This window comes from Bidens hawaiensis, unplaced genomic scaffold (genome assembly GCF_021521415.1).
Source record: "Bidens hawaiensis isolate Kalapana, Puna unplaced genomic scaffold, B.hawaiensis_p1.1 tig00010132_1, whole genome shotgun sequence".
In the NCBI taxonomy this organism is placed as follows: domain Eukaryota; kingdom Viridiplantae; phylum Streptophyta; class Magnoliopsida; order Asterales; family Asteraceae; genus Bidens; species Bidens hawaiensis.
Genome location: NW_027491767.1, coordinates 751,812 through 775,110, shown reverse-complemented (window position 1 = coordinate 775,110; position 23,299 = coordinate 751,812). Strand labels below are relative to the sequence as shown.

The 23,299-nt window shown below is 35.5% G+C and overlaps 2 protein-coding genes and 1 pseudogene across 3 annotated transcripts; 1 reads left to right on the top strand and 2 right to left on the bottom strand.

The window, feature by feature from the left end:
- Positions 1 to 10,658: 10,658 nt before the first annotated feature.
- LOC143534384 (EPD1-interacting receptor-like cytoplasmic serine/threonine-protein kinase) lies at positions 10,659 to 12,781 on the top strand. The gene is made up of 4 exons (XM_077028888.1): positions 10,659 to 11,224; positions 11,324 to 11,459; positions 11,545 to 11,681; positions 11,885 to 12,781. The coding sequence occupies exons 1-4, from the start codon at positions 10,844 to 10,846 to the stop codon at positions 12,644 to 12,646; spliced, it is 1,416 nt and encodes a 471-aa protein (XP_076885003.1). The 5' UTR covers positions 10,659 to 10,843; the 3' UTR covers positions 12,647 to 12,781.
- A 2,896-nt stretch (positions 12,782 to 15,677) lies between these two features.
- Positions 15,678 to 21,803, bottom strand: LOC143534383 (lipoxygenase 1, chloroplastic). 2 transcript variants are annotated; one of them, XM_077028886.1, is made up of 7 exons: positions 21,388 to 21,803; positions 18,609 to 18,889; positions 18,131 to 18,368; positions 17,707 to 18,045; positions 17,437 to 17,630; positions 16,740 to 17,305; positions 15,678 to 16,651 (listed from the first exon to the last, which is right to left on the bottom strand). In XM_077028886.1, the coding sequence occupies exons 1-7, from the start codon at positions 21,710 to 21,712 to the stop codon at positions 15,895 to 15,897; spliced, it is 2,700 nt and encodes an 899-aa protein (XP_076885001.1). In that variant the 5' UTR covers positions 21,713 to 21,803; the 3' UTR covers positions 15,678 to 15,894. The 2 variants fall into 2 exon arrangements, with proteins under 2 accessions (XP_076885001.1, XP_076885002.1); XM_077028887.1 differs by lacking the exon at positions 21,388 to 21,803 and adding an exon at positions 20,578 to 20,582.
- On the bottom strand, positions 19,208 to 19,774 carry LOC143534333 (ethylene-responsive transcription factor 3-like; annotated as a pseudogene).
- Positions 21,804 to 23,299: the final 1,496 nt, after the last annotated feature.

Here is a 23,299-nt window from a genome sequence, read left to right as displayed (position 1 = left end):
ATTTTCGAAGCAGTTTGTCCGTCCAACAAATCCAAGATCAGAAGTTTGTGGTACGATCGGTTGGTCATCTATGTTTTCCTAAATTAATCTGTTTTGTTAGTTGCAAACCGTGTTATGTTCTCAAATCCTTTTTAATGGAGTTGAGGGTGATTAAAATTTTGGGAACAAAGCAAATTTTTTACTGTTTTACCCCCTCGTGTGCATAATCGAGTCAACGCGCATAGGATCGTCTAGAATGTTATTATTTGTTGGAAGCTGCTATTTTGTTGCCAATGTGAATGCTTGGTTTTTTTTTCTTGGGTTGAGCTTTCTGGTTGTATTCATGGGCCATGCAGATTAAGAAGATTCTAAAGATATTTTTTTTTAAAAAGATTTTGAAGTTAAAGATCCTTCACAATAGTTGGTTTAGTGGCTGAGCCATAGCTGTCAATAACGACTAGCGGTAAATAGCAACAAGCTACCTATATACTACGTAGCGATAGCGTTGAAATAACGCCTGCTCTTTCATGTTTAGCTAAAAGAAAAACCAAACCTATGATCAAGTTCATACTTGGTAAAAGAAAACGCTAAACCTGGAATCAAGGTGTTATCTATATGGATAAATTCGTAAAGCTGTTATTGGGCCATGTGGTCGTGTCATCCGTTTTTATCTATTTATTTATTTTTAAATATGGAAATATTTTGTTTTAGTTATGGTTCCATAATGAACGTAACTGAAACCGTTCATATTTGCCTTGGCTTGTTGCAAAAACATCTGGGAGGGCTTTGCTGACCGAATAAATGTATTAAACACATTATTTCTATGTATTATTAATTATGTGTTTTACTAATTTAATTTTGGGTGTTTTGTTAGTACTGTAATTAAGCTAACCTATAACAATACTTCATGTGGCTTCGATCATTGGATGTATTTGTTTATTATAAGCTATATAAATGTCACTACTGTTTTTTGGCTTGATATATGTCGGTATTGTCATGAGGTTAACCCACACAATCGAATGCACATTAATGCATTGTCGCAACGCGATGGGCACAAATTTATATTTAAAAAAAAAAACTGGACGGTCGACATTTTCACACATATTAGCCGTTAAAACATCATATAGCAAGGAATTACCGCTTCGCTATGTAGCGTGCTATAACGACTGCTATGACAACTACTGGTTGAGCTAGCTTCATGTATCGAGAGTCAAATTAGTTAAAACGTAAGACAGTCTAACATGCGTTTACAAGTCGTATACCGACAAAGAAGACGAATGTTATTGTTGTTATTGCCTAAAACCTAATATTTGTTTAAAAAGATAATCATGATACATCTATATTTGCATTGTAACCACACAACGCATGTACTTATAATCACTCTTTTAAGGTGTAAAAGCATTCAATGTATATGCTATAGATACCAAATTCTAAATAAACAAGTTGGTGGAAGATAATATGCTTATAAAATCTAATCATTAAAACTGAAACCAATACAATAATAATATTATCATCGGAGATTGAATGTGGGAACATAAGAAGCCAAAATGTTGGGCGCCACACGACCACGTCAACCACCATGCAATGTCTTTTGTTTGATTTGAGGTATGCATGCGTTGACCTCGTTTTTTTTAATCCTTAAATTAATGTAACAAGTCTTCTAGATATTGTCTGAACTTAGTATTATTATTGATCTATCATACTTTTAGAATGTGTTTTTATCATAATATTCTTAATGGCTAAGTTACAATGTTTTACAATTATACTAATTTGTTTACTCTTTTGTATGTCACAATTAAGAAAAAAGTTAATGAATGATACAAACACTTGATAATTATATATATTAAGTAAAAGCAGTTTAACACAAGCTCATAGTGATAAGACATTGAAGTTATTTTCCATATATATAGCATTTATATATGTTGAATAAATAAAATAAAACGATTAGAAGTTGAAAAATGTTATATTGCTAGAGGGGGCGTCATCACCAAAAACGCGTGAGGGGGGGCTTGGGCGTCAACGGTTGAATAGGCGCGAAGGACATGGGTGTGAGACGAGAATCTATTCTAACCAATCAAACAGTTCAACTCTTAATTTTATTAAAAAAGATTAAAAAAATAATTATGTTTTGGTTAAATGACTAAATCATTAGGTGTATTAAATAGCGAGAGTTCTCATGCCTATGTGTAAGTGACGTGACAATTATTTTTTCGCTTTTTAGTTAAATCATCACACATAATCTTATAGTTATTTTATTATGGTATGGTGTAATGTAAATAATGGGTTTTAAAATCAGTTTATACGTTTTGTTAATATATCTCTTAAAAAGAAAATTAACATATTATAACGCTACAATCAAAGAACTTACGTTACTTATATAGTTATATTGTTACTTATATAGTTATATTGTTGTAATTTGATTACCTTCATCACTACTACCATCACCATTACTACTACTGCCACTTATTATTGTTGCTACACGACAACCACCCCACCCAAATCCAGTTTACCCCGAACTTATTTTAGTTTATAAAAATTAAGATGTTAGAATGTTAAATGTGAGTCAAGGTGGCTGCTATAACGCGGTGTGTGACATTATGAAGTGATCAAATTGTGAAAGTGAACTTTGTCCATCTTCAATAATTAATAATCCCAAGAACTTGTATTATTCAATAGTCTATATTCGTATTTATTAAAACAATATAACAAACAAAAAAAGACGCGTTTTATACTTTTATAGAAGTAACCAAGCCTCTATTTTTAATTAATATTATATTTCTGTCAAACAACTAGTTTTTTAATAGTTCTTTTTAAACTAAATTACTCAAGTGATACGTATTTACATTTTAACTTCTAAGTAAATTACAAATTTAGTCATAATCTTGAACTAGTTTCATAACCCATATAAAATTTATCCATTTATATTAAATACCATAAATCTTTTGAAAAATTTATGTTACATTGACGTGAAAGATTATTTTATCAGTTTTTTTTCAAGAGAAACATAGTATCAAACTCAAACCCATTGTCCTCGATCTTCTTCGATCCGCCGACCCTCGACTACCACACCTAACACCATAGTTCATCTTCGTCACTAACAAGATCATTTTGCATGAACAAACTAGAAAACATTAGCGTGTTGCGCTTTAATTTTGAGTAAGAATTAGAGGTGATCAGAGTTTACCGTTCGCTTATTGATGATAGAGCACAATGATCATTTTACATCACTTTTAACATTTATTACTAATGTTCGTTAGAGTTAAAGAATAAACCTGTTACATGGTTGAAATTAAACAAGTACTTTCTTAGCAATATGTATCTTAGTGTAATTCTTCTTATATTTAGAAAAATAGCCACTCTATCTAATCACCATTCCGTACCTATTTGTGGAATACGTTTTTATGACTTTATCCCTAGAAAAACCAAAAGCACAAGGACCATAGAAATTGCCAACCGTGTATCGCAAGATATTCCGAAAATGACATGTAAGAGGAGAGAGTTTCTCATATTCATCCGTCGTTTTGCTCAATTTCAGAAATATCCCATCCCAATTCAATCGTGCGATGAGATTCAACATCTAATGAGAACCTGAAACGTGGCCTCAAATCTCATCGTCATGATGAGATTTGAGGTGATGTGTCAGGTTCTCGTTGGACGGTGAATCTCATCGAGAATATGAGAGTGGGAGGGGTCTTCCTTGGAAATTGACAAAGGGTTGGGTTAATATGGAAATATCTTTCCTCTTACTGGTCTTTTTCGTAAATTTCCCAATTATTATATAAGACAAGGTTTGATTTGGTTCGGTTAGTAGCCTCAATCAAATTAGCTAGTCGGTTCATGGTTAACTGGTTTGTTCAATCATCTTGAAGGCGTAAAATGAACTTCAAAATCAGTGGCATGACTAAAACTAGGGTATTTTCATTAATCAATGAAATAACCAAGAGTATCATGAAAGAGACCGAGAGATGTGGCAAAGGTAACGTATCATACATGAAGGATGAGCATGGATGTTGTAATACTTGTGTTATACAACTCAATAAAGTATTTGGGTTTATATTTGAGTAAACAGGAAGAATCGAATGCGTAATTTCTCAACCCAAGTGACAAACAAAAATGTGGACATGCCATTTAATATCCACAACGGTCTAACGAAGTAACTTTAATACTAAAAAGGTAGAATAGAGATGATCGGATGAGTCAGTAGCTCGTCAGTAATCCAAATAACCGTTCAAAATAAAAAGGACTGAAAATGATGGTATTTTGAAAAAGAGAAAGGTGGGGGGAAGAATTAAAAGGGTAAAGACTTGATGAGACCATGACTATGGTTACTTCCGGGACCCTTCTTTATCAATTTTAATTTCAAAACTTGATTCTTTTATTAGATTATTATCAAGATAATATGTTAGATTGTTAGAAACATTGTGTTCATTTCCCATTTGAGTGTTGTTGAAAAAAAATAAATGTTAAGAATAAGCACATAATTGCTAAAAAAGTTGAGTGAATGTGTTTGTATATTAAACACACCATTAAAATTAACGATTTATAACATATGCAAAGAAAAACGAACAATAATCTTGTATGATCTAATGACGTAATTTAAAATACTCAACCAATTTGTAAAAAACTCTTCAAATCGAACTAATCATAGGTAAATCAGATTCAGCTTTTCAATTTCATAAGTTCAATCTCACTATGTAACTAGAGATGACAACATATCGAAGAATGCATTAGATCATATTTCTCGTCCATGATTGTCACTCCCTTTCCTATCTCGTCCCAACCGGGGATCGGTCGTCCCAAAAAAAGATTCATGGAACTTCTCCTTTAAAGTTAACACAAACAGAAAAACTTAATCAAGATCATAAGACCTGCTTTATATCTTAGATAAATTCAAATAAATTTATGTCATCAAAGGTGTAACTAATTAGAATATTGACTTACAATACAACATACCGAGTATTATGATCATACGCTATCAAAACAAAGACTCAACTTTTGCGTGTGGATGTTTAAATGACAAGGATCTCAAAATTAGGTAAAAAAATACTCGTTCAAAAACAACTCGTAAGTATACGTGTCAAACGAAGTTGACACGTCTAAATATCGAGCAAAGGTGAGCTCACACAGTCGCATGTTAGCTCGTTGGTTTGACTCACTTAAGTTAAGTAGGCCATATAAAAATCCAAAATTCTATAGACTAAAAAAGCTTACTCGTTTACCAATTATTATAAAAACAAGCTACATGAGTTATAGTTTAAATGTAATGGTTCGAGGACTCCTCGTCACCGTTATTATTCATGGTCAACTTGTCAAACCGAGTTTGGATGTTTGGTTTTTATCAGATACGAGTTTCTTTTGTGATCCATATATGCAACCCTTGTTTAGTAGGAAAGCAAACAGATAGTTCCATAAAACACAGAAAAAAAAACAAAAAAAAAAACATAAAATTGATACTTTTTTTTTAAATTAAAGATTATGTCATGATTATATATAGTTATTATGTTATTTGATTTAGGAAAAAAAGCATCGCACGTTAATTCATTGGCTTTGGAGTCCTTTTGTACAATGTCATGTCAACACATGGAATATATTTTCAAACAAAATGTTTTTATATTCATTATAATTATAAAACCAACAAAATGAGTTGCATAAATTTTCAATATTAGAGACGTGTCACGGGGCCCATGTCCTCCTTGGGCCAAAGTTTTGTTGACTATTTTATTTTGATAGCTCTTGTACACGTTGTCAAAGTCAAGTGAGGGGCCCACCCACCAATTTATCTACTCATAATATTCTAACTCGAAATTTTCAATTCATAAAAATACAAAAAACATTATCTATTTTTTATATTAAAAATACTTTTAACTTTTACTTCGTCTATACTTTGATATACACTATATTGATTTAAATGTTATGCCAAAATCATATGGGTATTTGGGATAAAAACATTATATCTATGACTTAATTTATTATAAGAAATTATTTTGAAATTTTATAATTGTTTAGAAACAAAGTACAACAAAAATCTAGAAAACAATCTCAACTAAGGTTTGGATTACTTATCAAAAGTTAAAGTTGTTTATATGTTGGGATGAGATCCGATACAATATTAATGTAAGAATCACGAAAATAACTAAAATAATTATGCTAATAATAGAGTAATTTTTTTAAGGTGGAGTAACTATTATTATGCTACAACAAAATGAAGTATCATAATAATAAATATTATAATTCAAAAACTTTAAGGTAATAATAAGACTCTATCGTTAATATAACTATCCTACTAACGTATGTATTTCTCATGTTAAAATCTGCTTGTATTTGATCCAAACAATTTAGGTGTTAACAATGAACTTTATGAGTGAAGAGGTAGGTCCCAGCAGAGCCCAGTTGGACCCGCAAGACTCACCTTGAACAGGGACGTCTGCGCAATGACCAACTGCTCCAGCAGGACACCATGCTCAAAGAACCTTACGCGCAGTACGCCAGCTGTACCCACAGGGAAAGCCTCCCAATGGTGAAGTACCCCGCCTGTTCCCGCAGCTGCGGATACAAGCCATCAGGGAAGGCTACCCGCACTACCAGCGAGGCTACACGCACAAGGCATTCGTTACTTCAGTAGTCACATGAAGGAATGAGCAAGGCGGGAACACTCCCGCCTAAATGAGCCAGTCCGTATGCTTCTGGAAGGTCTTTCGTACTATACCTATTAAGGTATGGGCGGAACAGACAGTTTGACCAGAGCAGCCCATGAACTAATCACAGGGTGACAGCTCACCGACAACAATACGAGGAGGAGCACCCTCTAGTACTGTTTGTCACTATTAGCCGCTGCCTACTCACCAACCCTTACGATGGGACGTGCGCAGCCTACAGTTGGTGGAACAGTGCGTAGCCGGCAGTAAAAGGAACAGTATACAGCCGACCTTATTACTGTTGGCCGTAACCTATCCACCAACCAGCATGGCCTGTGCGTAATCCACTGTTGGTAGAACAGGAATATTATTCAGCCGGCTGTACCTGCTTGGAAACCTACCTTCGGCTATAAATACTCCAACACCTTGGAATGGTAAGGACATCATCTGATATCTCAATCTTATCTAGCAATCTCTTAATATACACTTATATTCAGAGCAATCTAGTCTGATTCTCACGCCGGAGGGTGGTCACAAGGAGGAACCCCCCCTTCTCAGTGACGAGCTTACGGTGTCTGTTTTGCAGGTCTCTAGAAGAACAACCTTCTCCGCTAGACCTCATCCGTGGGAAACATTACTTAACCCCCAGATTATCTATAATCTGCCCGTGGGTTCACTTAGTGTTTCTTCAATGAGCGTTAAAAGTTAGTTATCTAAATGATTTTTCTATATACTCCTTGTAACCTACCAAAACTATTTATTCCAATAACAAATAACTAAACCCAAACACAATTAAACGTGTAATCAAAACATGAGAAGCCCTATAAAAAAATCTATTGACGGTTGAGTGTTTGGCACAAAATACAATATTTTATTTATAAAAAAATAAAAATAATATTACTTCAATGTCTCCATCCTTCTAGATAAATTCTTCCCATAGATCAAAAATTCCAAAACCAAAACCAAAAGCCCTTTAAACACTTGCACTTTACTCTACAATTGTTGTATCTTGCTCTGAAAATATACATAACCTACATGCATAATTAATTAAATAAAATAATATATTAATATAATATTAAGGTGTTAAGCCTGAAAAAATAATAAGTGGTTAGTTAGCCATAGACTTTTTTTTTTGTGCCAAGAATCTTCCAAACTAGAGAGGTTCAAAACGTTTGGGAGTAGGAACCGGAACCGGTTCCTAACCGGTTTCTATATTCAAAACCCCCTTTGAAACCGGTTCTAGGCTCGAACCGGTTAGGGAACCGAACCGGTTCTCCCACCCTCGGACCCCTAACTTATCCAACCGGTTACAGTGTAAATTTTTTTTTTTTTTCGTTTTTCGTTTGCGATTTGGATTCTAAACTACGATTCGTATTTGTATAGCATGAAAAATAAACAAAACAATTAACATAAAATTCATTTTATTTACTTTAAGAAGTTCAAAAAAAAAAGGTTACATGTTTTAAAATCTTCAAAAACAAACTAACAAAACATTAAACTTATAAATATAAAGTTGTGACATATTGTTTCTAGAAAAGCCTTCTTGTTCGTCGTAATTATTGAGCGGCGACTTCTTCCTCGGAATTACTTGTAGAAATGCCTTCTTGTTCGTCGTGCACTCGAACATCAAGTGGTGTTTCATCTTCGAGAGTGGTTAAGTGTTGAATACGATCGATTGAGTCCAAGTGATCCTTTAAGCAAATGCACATCTCCACCGACTCCGAATTTAGTCTTGTTCTTCTCACCGATATTACCCTGCCACTAAGAGAAAAGGCGGATTCCGAAGCTACCGTAGAAGCTTGGACGGTTAGTAAATCACGGGCCATGGTGGCAAGAATCGGAAACTCGGTTTCCTTTACCTTCCACCAAGCCAAAACATCAAAAGTGCCATATTCCTCTTCGGATAAACCGGTAGAGTAATCATTTGCACTATACCTTCCTAGTTCGCTTGAAGGGGTGTTACCCCTTTGTTTTTTAGCCGTTACGTTGCGAACGGTGTTCATAAGGCTAATCATGGGATCTCGTACTCTAGTAGCACTTGAACTTGATGAAGACTCCCCCCCGGCATAGGCATGTGTATGTTTGACCCATATTTATTTAAATAAAAGTCATACATAAATTTAAAATTCAAGTTAAAATAATTTTTTGCCTCTGTTGAAAAGTTTGGGTCAATTTCATGCATATCTAAGGCTGAAAAAATTTCGTCTATCACACATTCAACCCCCGTAACATTTAACATTGGGTTTAAAGCGGCGGCGCAAGTAAAAACCGGTGGCAATTCAAGAAAGTATTTTTTTTTAATTTAAACTTCATTGGTAATATGATGTTTGAAAACATTGGACTTTTATTTTCAAATTCTTTAAGATTGTTAACCATTAAAAATAACTCCGAAAGAACCAAGGGACTTGTCGGATAATACGTTCCCGATAGTTTCGTAGTTGATGTTTTAAAAACTTCAAGAAAAGTCGATAAGTCATTGATAATTTCCCATTTCTCTTTTGAAAAGGGGATTGCCAAATCATTCTCGGCAAGACTAGAATGAAACATTTGTAAAGTTTCTCTTTGTTCCAAAGCACTTTGAAACATTATGCAAGTGGAATTCCATCGATGAGGTACATCCCAATTAGCTCCCAAAGTTTTTCTTCCCGTATCTTTACAAAATTTTCTATAATCCATTTGTCTTTTTTTACTTTTCTTAAAAACTTCATGTATCATTAGTCTAAAATCGTTTATAACCGATGTAACCTCATCCGAAGCAAGTCCGTCTTGCACGATTAAATTAATGATATGTGCAACACACCTTGAGTGAAAAAATACACCATTGCAAATCGGCGTACATTTTAATTTTAATTTATCAACCGCCGATGTATTATTCGACGCGTTATCAAATGCCATTGAAAATATTTTATTTTCTAGTTTATAAGTTTTTATAACATAATCTAAAATTTCAAACAAATTATCTCCCGTATGTGGATACTCAAAGAGTTCGAAAGCAATGGTGCGTTTCATCATTTCCCACGATGACGGGTCTACCCAATGAGCGGTGACACAAAGATAAGATTCGGGTAAACCATGTGGAGCCGACCAAACATCACTAGTTAAGTTTATTCACGTATTTATATTTTCAAAATATGCAATTAGTACCTTTTTGGCCTTCTTCCACAATTTTAAACAATAACGTTTAAGAGTATGACGACTTACGTGAGTGTATTGTGGTTGAAGCGTATCTCGAATCATGGCGGTTAAGCGATGGTTGTCGAAGTGGCTAAACGGCAAAGCTTATTGAATCACAAACTTCGCCATACGATCTTGAACTCGATCAATTTGGTATGTAAATATTCCGCCTTCACTATCCATTTGCGTTTGTTGCGAATCGACGTTCTTTTTCAACGCCTTGCAATACGGTTTTTCGATGTGTTTCTTCAAATTTGAATTCGAAAGTGGGTTTAAATAAACCCCACAAAACTTGCACCGAGCCTTCAATGAATGGTCACTCAATTCAACCAAATCCCAATTGCACCAAATCTCTTGATTACGATTATGAGGTACAATACGAACGAAACTTGGTTCGGCGTTGGAACCTTGACCAACCGATGATTGTGAGGCAGCCATAACAACAAATATGAATATAGAATAAGAGAAAACAACAGATTAGAGAACTCAAAAACGTTGTAATAGCTTTTTTTTGTATTTTTTTGCGTTCGGGTTTGTGTTTTGATTGTTGTGATGAACCCATGACACCAAATACCTATTTATACTAGTAGTGGGTTCTTGGGGGAGCCAAAAAACGGCTTTTTTTGACCCCAACGGTCAAAAAACGGCCAAAAAAAACGATTTCCAACGGCTATACTCGATCCAACGGCTAGAACCGGTTCCTAACCGGTTCCGGTTCGGTTCCGGTTCCTACCCGCCCCTACTCAGAAATGCAAGAACCGGTCACGGATCATCGGGTTGAATCAGATAGGGTCCGGTTCCTACAAAAATCGGGTAGGAACCGGTTCGGGTCGGAACCGGAACCGGTTTTTTTGATCCTCTCTATTCCAAACCATAACCAAAACCATGCTACATTGCTACCACCAACTTTTATCTTCTTCTAATTATTCAAATCATTTGTTGTTTCACCCCTAAACTTGACCAGATTAACCCCACACATGAACCACTTTGCACCTACATATACTCACAACCAACACCTTCATTTGTAACACATTTGTAACATATACTTCTCTCATATGGCTCCCAAAAAACCAAGTACATGGCAAGCCATTTTGTTTGGTTGTTTCACAAACAAGACACCAACTTTTGACCCTCAAACTCTTGTTCCTAAATCCGGGTTGTCGCAACGGTTATCGATATCCGATGTTAGTTCATCGCTTTCGGTCGTTAATGGTCTTTCGAGTTCGATTGTGGGGTGGAACCTTCATGAGTTTACTTTTGCTGAGCTTAGTATGATCACACATGAGTTTGCTCCTAGTAACTATCTTGGTGAAGGCGGGTTCGGGACCGTTCATAAAGGGTTTATTGACGATAAGCTTAGACCAGGGTTAGAGGCGCAACCTGTTGCTGTGAAGTTGTTGGATTTGGATGGGGGTCAAGGTCACAATGAATGGCTTGTAAGTAGTAACTATTTTCAATAACCAAAATTTTATTTTTATTTATTTATTTATTTATTGTTAATATAATTTAATTTATGGGTTTTTGTTTATTTATAGGCTGAAGTGACATTTTTGGGACAATTGAGGCATCCACACCTTGTGAAGTTAATTGGTTATTGTTGTGAAGACAAAAACAGGCTTCTTGTTTATGAATATATGGCAAGGGGCAATTTGGAGAATCAACTATTTAGAAGTAATTTTTTTTTCTTCATATTTTGTTAAATTTTGCTTATAAAAAATTAATATTGATCATGGTTTTTTTAATTTTATGGATTCAGGGTATTCAATTTCTTTGCCATGGCTGACAAGGATTAAAATAGCACTTGGTGCTGCAAAAGGACTAGCCTTTCTTCATGGGGAGGAAAAACCCGTTATTTATCGCGATTTCAAAACTTCGAATATTCTATTGGGATCGGTAAGTCTCTTTGTTATAACCTTAATTCGTTAATTATAGAGCACCTGCAATAAATCTTTACAAACTGTCATTTTTTTAATTGTAAGATAGTTAATTATAATTACAAAGATTTTAATGAAATGATTTGAGAGTTTAATTACTTTTATTTTTTTGTGCACTTTTAAGTATGTTTACTAAATGATATGAAATTGTTTTATAAACAGGATTATACGGCGAAACTATCTGATTTTGGGTTAGCAAAAGACGGCCCTGAAGGAGATGAGACACATGTCAGTACCCGAGTGATGGGTACGCATGGTTATGCTGCACCTGAGTACGTCATGACCGGTCATCTGACAACCATGAGTGATGTTTATAGTTTTGGGGTCGTTTTACTAGAGTTAATAACCGGGAGAAGATCAATGGACAAAAAACGACCAAGTAGAGAACAATGTTTAGTGGAATGGGCTAGACCGCTTTTGAAAGATTCAAACAATCTTGACCGGATCATAGACCCTAAGCTAGACGGTCAGTATCCGATCCTAGGGGCTAAGAGAGCCGCGATTCTTGCTAGCCGGTGTTTGAGCCACCACCCAAAATCTAGACCAACCATGAATGAAGTGGTTAAGGTCTTGGAACATGTTTTGGAACTAGATGATTTTCCAGTTGGTAAATTTGTTTATATTGCTCCTAAAGAAGTACAAAACATTAAAGCAAAGGATGATGAGAAAGAGAAAAAACATAATGACGAAAAGGATAGTGGCGGTGATGAGGCGGAGGTGATGGTGGTGACGGTGGCGGTTGAGAAGAAGGAAAGTAGCCGCAAACGGGACCAAGAAAGGAAAGGTCATAGACATAAACATAGGATTAGATCGATGAGGTCTCGAGCAGTATATTCCGATACAGCTTTGTATAAAAACTTTAAAAAGGGTACTAATTCTCCATTGGTACCACAATCCAAACAAAATGGGGTGAGAGTTTGTTAAAATGTTGATTTTATTTAGGCTAGTTTTATGCTTTGTTTACATGTATTTTGAAAAAAAGAAGCTTGAGAGGTTTATTTGATCTCTTGTATCAATGTTTAGTAGCAATTTATCTTCAAAGGAAGATTTGTATCTTAAGTTTTTGTGCAAAATATTTAATAAATCATAGAAAAAGCTTAAGGAAGTTATTGAAATTATTTATGTATATATATATATATATTTAATTTTCATATAAACATAGTATCTTCTTAAATAATCATAGATATTGAGAATTACAGTTTTTATTCCAAGTATTTTTTTTCATTCTTGATATTTTATAATGTTAATTCAAAGCAACGCATCCAAAAAGAAGACCTTTTGGAAATTAAATGGTTTCATACAATTTGGTTTTCAAAGTCAACTGGTCAATTCTAAATGAATCTTCGTAGCAAATGCCACACGGAAGCATTATTTATAAAACTTGTAACAAGATCCATATGTTTTTTTACACATTTTTATTTACAAAATCTATGAAAAAATATAGGTGACACGACCCGAACCTGACACGAAAAAATAAGTTTTGGGTCGACTAACACGACGTGTTTAAGAAAACAGGTCGGGTTCGGGTCAACTAACACAACCCGTTAAAAAAACGGGTCGGATTCAGATTGATGCGTATAAAATCGTTAAAGTATTTTTTTGAAACTTCTATAATTATGAAAACAACAAATGATTTTCATCCAGTAATAGCTAATTATCAAACTTCCAATACTAAATCAAATATGATCCATTCGTATAAAACTTAACGCCCTAAGAAAAACGAGTTAAGATATGTTGTTTAACTTTTTGTATCCCGACTTGTCTCACATGTATGATATAGTACTTACTATACACTACATTATATATAACAATTCTTCAATGCAAATGGGACAAAGGTTTCACATAATACCCAAAAAAATACTTTACATTAAGATTTAAGTTGCTTCTTAAACAAGCCTAGACCAAACTCAAAACATGTCTAGAAGTTGGAAGCAAAAGTCTACATTCAAAGTCACCTGAGAACAGTGCTTAATAGTTTTTAAAAAAAGGTTACATTTAAATAATATGATGAATAAAAAAAATCAACTAAAGATTGGACAGATGGTGTTATTAGCAAGCAAATGAAATAAGTTATTAAGAACCAAGAGCATGGACATCAAGATACATGCAGTTTCTTAAGTATTAAACAATTAGTACAGAAAAATACAAGTATACTGTCATAATCATATGTGGAAAATGACAAATGAAACAAATGTTTATTGTAATGATCTATATGCAGAAACATAAAAAGGAACGATAACGATAATTACAGGTTAACAACTCTAGTTGAAACTGCAATCAAATTCGGTTTAATAGCGACATACAAACCGCCTATTCTAGATCTTCTTTGAAACTTGGTGAAAAAGAAAAAGATTAATAACAACTCCCATCAGTTTAGGTGATTGATAATATAAAATAACTTAAGATGTAACCTGCCCCCATAAGATTCAGTTTATCATGAGGCTGCTTAATAAGTCACAATCAGTTATACTCACCACATGCACCTACTTGATTCGATAGAGGCGGCAAAATCGGTTTCTGGGTATGTTAAAGATGTTATTACAAGGTTTTAAACTTCTTATGAACTACTAGTACATTGATTTTGATTGGAAAGTTCAAAGTTGTATTTGTTAAATAATAATCAAGTTATAACAAAAAAATATGTACCAGTTTGACATATTAGAGATATAATATAGCCCGAATTGACTCATTCATAAGTAAGCAGTCCGATTTTCTACAACTACAATTTTTCAAAATTTAAGAGTATTCTGGAGATCAATTATAGATCTTTTTTAAGAAAACAGGATATATAGTTGTGTGTGTGTTATTTGACTAATGTATAATTACATAAATAATATTATACTGTAATATACAAAACTATGATAAATAACTATAAAATATATATTTTGTTATATATAAATAAATTATAATAATTAAATATTTAATAAATAATAAACAAATTTCAGCTCGAGCTCTCATTAAATAAGACTGAGTCAAGCTCGAGCTTAGACAAACTCGAGTCAGCTCATTTACACCCTTAATTATATGGAAAAAAGACATCAATCCGAAAATCATACTGTTGAAAGCATAGACAAAACTGAATCTTGGATCCACTTCAGCTTTTAGTTTACAAACACATTATTCATACACAACCTTTGGGCCTTTTGAGTTGTTTTGTATTTGGATCTTGCAAACAGGCCTTTTGGGGTGGAGTCTATTTCTAATTTTATTTTTGGCTTAATATTATGATGACTTTGAAAAAAATGCATTCAAATAATGTAACATAAAAAAAAATAACAGTTTCATGGCACAAGCATTTTGTCACAAGCATTTTAAAAATAACAGTTTCATGGCAATTATGATTTGATAATCATTCCATACCCTGAAAGGTAGAAAGACTAGAATATCATTTCGAGTTGAATGAAGGTGATATCAGCAAATAGGGTGCAAACGAACGGAGCCACTCACAAGCTACTCGAGATCGAATCGAAACGAGCCAAGCCAGAGCCTCAAATGAATCTTGTTTAGCTATCGAGCTTGAGCTCAAGTCTTGTATGGGAAGATCATTTAGGCTCGTTGAACCTTAACGAGCCATATGTATTTTTAAGTTTGAACTATTTTGGACTTCTATGTATTAATTTCACACTACACAACCTGCACTGAGCCCGGGTCGCGCTTTGCTCGTTTAAGAACTGCATAAGAGCTTGATCCGAACATAGGCTCGTTTAAGGTTTTCTCAAAACATATAAAATAGTTACAATTGTATAAATTTGATTAGTAAATAATAAAAAAGCCGAGCTTGAGCTTGAAAAAATGACTCATGAGCCGAGCTCGAGCCTAGTCGAGCACGGGCTCGGCTTGTTACTTTGAACCCCTCACAGCAATTCATATATGTTAAGCATGATGACTAAAAATGAGCACCATATCTCAACATCAGGTTCATCAATTTCAGTGTGACCCGTTAACATTTTCGGCCTTCATATAATAACCCCATTTTCCATTTTATTCCATTATTTATACAAGATTTTTACAGCTACATGCACAGTAAAGGTGCATCTAATAATCTTGATTTACATTACATACATATATGCAATCTACTCAACAACACTATTGACATATAATGCTACTACAACTTACATCTCTCAACAAGCTCCTATTGGGAGCTTAAACAGTACTAATTACTTATTAATTACTTATATAGATACACTATTTGGAACACCTCTACATGTTACACCAGGCTCCGAACTCGGTGCAAGAAGCTCATAAGGCAAAACCCCAGCCCCACACCGATTCCTTAAATTTGTATCACTGTTTCTTTTCACAATTTCCTTTTCAATTCGTTGAATTTCAGCCGAAAACGCATAAAACGCTTCCACAATCTCCGAATCCCCGGTCCATGTGTCGGTTTGTTGTCTCTCCCCAATATACTCCTCATCGGGTGAGTGTGTAGATAAAGTGTCCACCACTGCCATATATTTTGTTGACTGTAACAAACTTGGTAAAGCAGAAAGAAAGTATTTTTGCGGGTCATCATGGAAGCTCTGGTACTCGGGGTCGTTTTCATCGGGGAGTAACCGCCGCATTAGTGGCGGTCGGTTCGGGATGTAGCCACCATACGGGTACTGACCAAAGTTTAGTGCTGCGTGTTGAGCTGACGCGAGCCAGATGATGGTGGTTAGGATGCCGGTGAGGTCATCCGCATCGGCTAAAGTCGGCCACCAGTCCTCGTGGCGGAGATCCGCGTGGCCCACGTTGATTGACTCTGCGTACCATGCTTGCAGCTCCCGGTCATTGCAGATTAGCGCTGAGTCGGGGTAGTATCGGTTCACATAGGTTCGAACCCAGGTCTGGATGGCGTCCCAGATCATGAGCCCGTCTGATGCATACGGGTAGTCTTCGATTAAAAGCTTCAAACCGTGTGGCTTGCTTGGGTCCCGAACCGCGACACCTCTGTTTAGATATTTAAAAACATTGTTTAATCATGAGATTTTGAAAAATAATCATTAATCTAATTTAGATAATATGAAATTATAGGTACCTTCTAATGAGATCAGCTGGAAGACCTTCTAAATCAAACCGCCAGTTCTTATAAGCAGCAGCACTCATCTCCATACAATATCGCCCGGGTGTAAAACATTGCTCAATAACCCCATCAGCATTGATCAGATTCTGGCGAGCCAACGCATTGATTTCTAAAGTGTACCTCATGTGTGGGTCCAGAAGTTTATATATAGGGTGCATAGCACTCAATTGTCTATGAGCAGCTAATATAAAAGGTTCCATAGACGCATGGGTGCGTAACCAATGGTGCACCAGTTGGTGGGCCCCAGCATCGTTTGAGCAGACATGGGCTTTGGCTAGTTGCCACAGCCAGTTGCCGGTGGCATCGACTGGCGGTGTGACTACACGTTTTGACTCGGAACCGGGTAATGCTTGGGGTAGGCTAAGCTCAATTGCAACAGGCGTTAGAGTGCCAGCTGGATTTAAGAAAAATACGGTACGTGTTGCGTATGCCTTACGCCCATCGAGTGCATTTATTCGGTCCAAAAATGGTAGGTATATGTCATGGTAGTCTATTATGAACAGCTTATTTTCTTCAATCGCCTGTTAACATCACCAAAACAATCATCATTAATGCTCAATTATTATCGAAGAAATATCATTTCTGTATTCATATTTTATACATTATTTATTAGAAAACGGTTGAAAGGTTTAAATGAGCTCAGGTATGTTACCTGTTGTACAGTCATGCCATTAAGATGGCCAACAATGTGTTCTTCTCTAAGAGCAGACTCTTTCGGGCCATATTTACCAGGGTCAAGTTGACTCACTGGCGGAAAAACTTGAAGCCTCTCTATGCTGACTGGGTTCACCCCCGCGATTGTTTGGCGGGCAAATTCATCATCACGTAACCAAGCATATTTGTCCTCTACAAATTACAAAACTTTCATTAAAACGTTGCGTATATGAAATTAATATCGATATGTGAATAATCCGTCACTTACTGGAAAGAATCTTTGGTGTGTCGTATTTGAGAAGTCCACCACCACTCTGGCTAGATTCATGCAGCCTACTAACCAACGTGGGCAATGGTAGCTTCTTTACGAGATCATCTTGAAGCTTTATTTTCAAACGGACCCCTTCACTGTAAAGACTATCAAGTTGTGAGAACCCCTTAATATCATGTTTCTTAGAAATGCTGGCCACCATTGATGGTAACAGATTATGTAGCACCGCCTTTAACCGCCCTGTTGAAAATGCATTTGCTTTTGATTCCTCAAATTGTTCGTCTCGAGGAACGTACAATGGGAATGGCTTCTCCACCCGACTCTCAGCTAAAATATCTATAAATAAAAAAGGTACAAAATTATACAAAGTTCATATATGATCCAATTAAATAATAACCAAAACATATATAGAGATACATACCAGTATCACTAGGTACACGTCCGGTTCGACATCTTCTTGGATATGGTATTTTATCACCGCCAAGTGAAGGTCTAACAAATTCATTTCCTCTATCGGGATTACCCAAATCATTATAAACATCATAATCATACACTCGATCTGATAATTTTCTTACTCCTTTACCATCACCTCTTAAATCTTCAAGTTCTTGGTCTCTTAAGTATTTTAGCCGTGCTGGAGTCTCATTAGGTAGGTACGGCTGCAAGTAACCGAACATGTTGGTTAAAATGAATCTTGCTACAAAATATCAAGCAAGAAAACGACTTGGAATACATATCATGTATGGCTGCTTCAACTTTGGGAATCAAGATTCAAGACCATGAATATTCAAACTATAATCTTTGTCTTTCAAAGTTTCACTTTTTATCTTTCTTTATTTAATTTGGACTGTTAGGCAAATAAATTTCAAGACTTGACCCAAAAATATGTGGAAAATTACCTGATTAGAGAAGAATACTCTAGGTTTAGAATGATCTTTAGTGGATTGAACCCAAGAATTACAAGGGAAATGAACCGGGCCACATGCAAACCCTTCAATGGTAATACTTTCCAAAAAGAACTCTTTTTGGTGCTTATTAGTGATGGTGATTGCTCCGGGGATCCCAAACTCAGAATCCACCATAATATCAGCTGTGTAATTAACCCTTTCGGTTTTAAGATTTGACCTCTTTGACCAGTCCTTTAACACGGCTTCATTGCTCTTCTTTGGAGCTCTTGTTTCTTCAACACCAAATAGTAAACCAATAATAATTAGCATGTAATTAATAAAAAAAAAAAAAAGACCCAATTACAAATTTTGTCCTTTAAAAAAAGCCAAATTACGGTTCGTGTCTTTTTTTAAGTTTCCTTGCAGGCGGTATCCTTTAAACATTTTTTTCCTACACGTTATGTCCTTTACGTTAACTGGGTTAGAAAAACTCAGTTAAATACCCTCACGTGAGGCGCATGTGAGAGCATTTTTGTCTTTTCGCCTGTAATTTGTCTAATATATATTAAAATGATTCTCTCTCTCTCTCTTCCCATCTTCTCTCTCTCTCTCTCTCTAGAACAAAGTCCATACTCATCAGACACCGGCGGCGGAGGCAGGTTCAGATCAAACGGTAACGGCTTCCGTGACGAAGATGACGTCAGATCCACGTCACAGTAATAATCATCCACCACCGACTCCGACGAGTCGCAATTACTATGGCAATCGTCATCCACCTGAACCGGCTTTAATTTCAATCTATGAATCGGGTTCACAGTCGGCCGTGTGGCGGACTCCACGGTGCTGCTCATGCCGCTCATCGTCGGCACGGGCTTGGCGTGACCGTGACGCCGATCTGACGTCATCATCATATCATCAATCGTTTCGTTTGTTAAAGGAGGAAAATTAGTCTTGGCTTTGGATCCACGGAGGGCACGTGCGGCGGAGTCGTAGGCGCGTGTGGCGTCCTCGGCGGAATCAAACGTACCTAACTAAACACGGGCTTTCTTCCACGGGTCACGGATCTCCGCCGCGAACCGTCCCCAGGGACGCTTACGGACGCCGCGGTACCGGGGCTCGCCCGGCGGCGGTCCGATCGGATCTCCGGCGACGGTCTTGGGTCTTCCGGCCCGTCGCATGACTGGTTTCCGGTAGATCTGATGTTTATATTATTATTATTATTAGATGGTGAATATGAATATTATTGATTCATATTAGAAACCAATAATAATAATAAAATCTATCATTTTGATGATTTTCTTCCGATCCGGGTTTGTTTTGTTTGGCTGCTTTAATGGGTTTTTGTTTCATGTAAAATTATGCAGGCATGTAATTGATCTTAAAGTCAAAATCAGGTTAGTCATGATTTTCATGAAAGCTGCCGTCTTCCTCGCCGGAGAAGAAGACCGGAGATGGTGTTGTCGTCTTCCTCGCCGGAGCGGAATGGCCTCATCGGCTTGTTTCCAGGAGATGGTGCCGAATTTAAGAAGAAGTGGTGGTGGTGGTGGTGTTGGTGTTGGTGTTGGTGTGGAGAGAGAGAGAGAGAGAGAGAGAAGATGGGAAGAGAGAGAGAGAGAGAATCATTTTAATATATATTAGACAAATTACAGGCGAAAAGACCAAAATGCCCTCACATGCGCCTCACGTGAGGGTATTTAACTGAGTTTTTCTAACCCAGTTAACGTAAAGGACATAACGTGTAGGAAAAAAATGTTTAAAGGATACCGCCTGCAAGGAAACTTAAAAAAGGACACGGACCGTAATTTGGCTTTTTTTAAAGGACAAAACTTGTAATTCTGTCTAAAAAAAAGTAACATTTTTTTTCTCAGAGCTATTTCATCAAACAGGTTTCTTATACTCGGATTAATGAGCATGTAATTAGTAAAAAAAAATCAAAATATAAGATTTTTCTCGGAGACATTTCATCGTACTGGTTCCTTACTTGGATCAATAAGCATGTAATTGGTAAAAAAAATTCTTAGAAGCATTTCGTCGAACTTGTTGCTAACTTGGATTAAAAAATAAAGAAAACATTTTTTTCTCAGAAACATTTCATTTGTCAGGTTCCTTACTTTGGATAATAAGCATATAATTAGTAAAAAAATAAAATAAAAATACAAATCAAAACAATTTTATTCTTCTCAGATGCATTTCATCTAACAGGTTTACTTACTTGGATTAATAAGCATCTAATTGGTAAAAAAAACAAAATCTCAGAGGCATTTCATCGAAATTCAAAAACAGGTTGCTTACTTGGGGATTAATAAGCATATAATTAGTTAAAAAAAAGTAACTATAAAAACAATTTCTCAGATGCATTTCATCTAACAGGTTGCTTACTTGGGGATTAATAAGCATCGAATTAGTAAAAAATAAAAAATTTCTCAGAGGCGTTTCATCACACAGGTTGCATACTTGGATTAATAAGCATGTAATTTGTAAATAAAACAAATAATAATAATAATAATAATAATAAATCTCAGAGGCATTTCATCAAACAGGTTGCATACATGGTTTAATAACCATGTAATTAATAAAAAAAACATTTTTTTCGGAGAGGCATTTAATCCAAACAACAAGTTGCTTACTTGGGGATTAATAAGCATGTAATTAATAATAATAATAATAATTTCTTCTCAGAGGCATTTCATCGAACAGATTGCATACATGGATTAATATAATAATAACCAAGTAATAAATAAATAATATTTTTGTTTCTTTAAGGCATTTGATGAAACAACAAGTTGCTTACTTGGATCAATCTCATTACTATAGAGCTGCACCACAACATTCCTGCCAATCTGATCAGCAAAAGCATCCAACTTCCTCAACACAGTCTCCTTCACATCCTCTTTACTCTTATTCCTCACCGTCAACACACCTCTCACCGCCCTCACCACCTTCACCAATTCCTCACTTATCGCCGCCACCACCACCGGCTTTCTTAACCTCCTTTGTGGCATAATCAACACAGGCTTTGAACTCCATAACCGAATATTATTATTACTACCGAAAAACGACGACGTTTTTGCTGTTATTGTTGTCGTATCAATTACAGAACCATTAATAAGTGCCATATGGAATATTAATATTATTGATTGAGTAGTAGATATTAGATATGAATATGGTTTGGGTGTATTTATTTATATAATAATGAATTGCACCGGCCAAGTGCAAGTACAAATAAACACACCACGTTTTAAACTAATGCGATCGTTTTCTTGAGTCACTTCATATATATATATATATATATATATATATATATATATGCATATAGATACATATACAAGGGGAGGAAGTGAGTCAAACCGAGTTTCGGGTTTTCCGAGTCAAAACGCGGACCGGGGAAGGCTGACACGAAGGTGGGTGGGGTAAGGGGTTTTTAGTCTTTTACAATCAAAACTATATTACGCTTTCCGTCCTTTTAGTTTTAATATGTTTTGTTATATTTTCCACTAGTGAGCATTAAATTTGTCCGTTAAATCTACTCATGTAAGGCTTAGGAGTGTAAACGAGCCGGGTCCGAGCTCAACTATGCTTGTTTTTCTAAAACTGAGCTAAGCTTGTGAGTTATTTTATTAAGTTCAGGATCGGCATGTTTAATGCTACTTAATTGAATTATATAATTTTGTAGTTATTGTTATAGATTTTTTTAAAAAAAAACTAAACAAGTCTAAGCTCGTGTAGTAATTTAAACGAGCCAAAGCTTAGTTGTATAGTGTGAAACTAACACAGACACTCAAAAGAGGTAAAAGTAAAAGGCTCAAGCTCAAGCTCGATAACTAAACCAGTTTATTTCAGGCTCGAGCTTAGGCTCGATAACTAAACAAGTTTTATTTGAGGTTCGAGCTTTACTCGAGCTCAAAAAGGTTCGGCTTATTATGAACCTTTTACCGATCCAAGCTTGAGTAGTTCGCGAGCAACCCGGCTCGTTTGCACATGAGAGCAATTTGGTAATTCTATTATTTACCAAAAGAATAAAATTACTAAATTTCCCTCAAGTGCAAGAAACATTACTAGATTTAGTTGATAGATTTAACACCCGTTAATGAAAAGGATGAAACGTGCAACGTTTTAAAAACATAAATGACGTTTCTTTATATTTTTTAAATTAAAGAATGATTAATGAAAAATGTTAAATACTATAGGACTGAAAATGTAATTTACTCTACAATGAATTAGTTGTTGGACACTTGGACCCATATATTATTGTCGTCCCTGGTTTCATAAGAATAGTAAATGAAGTTACTATTGCTCTAAAAGTGATAACGGGGTCATTACTTTATTTGAAAAATAATAGATACTACTTGTAAATTAAGAAATGAAATAATGATGATATGTGATTCATTGGTTTGGTTGTCTACTTGATAAAATATCAAACTGTCTTTTTAAACGTTTTTATTTTAAGTAAGGTTATAGTAATCGTCTATTTGATACTTGAATATACTTGATACTTCGTTCAGTTTTAATATTATGCCCTTCTTTGTCGTTACTCCCTAGGATGGGAAGTCGAACTGGTAAACAACTAAAAATCCAGGACTACTTTCTCCCTAGCGTGTTAAAACCACTGTTAATCGACCAATGATCTACAATCCACCACAAACACTGCTAAATCGACCAGTAAGGTTCAAATTTTAATTAGCCCTTGTTTTTACGGTACAACT

Coding starts and splice junctions, on each gene's coding strand:
- LOC143534384 (XM_077028888.1), top strand. CDS start 10,844: ATGGCTCCCAAAAAACCAAGTACATGGCAAGCCATTTTGTTTGGTTGT. Junction 11,225..11,323: donor AAGGTCACAATGAATGGCTT/GTAAGTAGTAAC, acceptor GTTTATTTATAG/GCTGAAGTGACATTTTTGGG. Junction 11,682..11,884: donor CGAATATTCTATTGGGATCG/GTAAGTCTCTTT, acceptor TTTTATAAACAG/GATTATACGGCGAAACTATC.
- LOC143534383 (XM_077028886.1), bottom strand. CDS start 21,712: ATGGCACTTATTAATGGTTCTGTAATTGATACGACAACAATAACAGCA. Junction 18,890..21,387: donor TAGTAATGAGATTGATCCAA/GTAAGCAACTTG, acceptor TTGGTGTTGAAG/AAACAAGAGCTCCAAAGAAG. Junction 17,306..17,436: donor ATGGCATGACTGTACAACAG/GTAACATACCTG, acceptor TGATGTTAACAG/GCGATTGAAGAAAATAAGCT.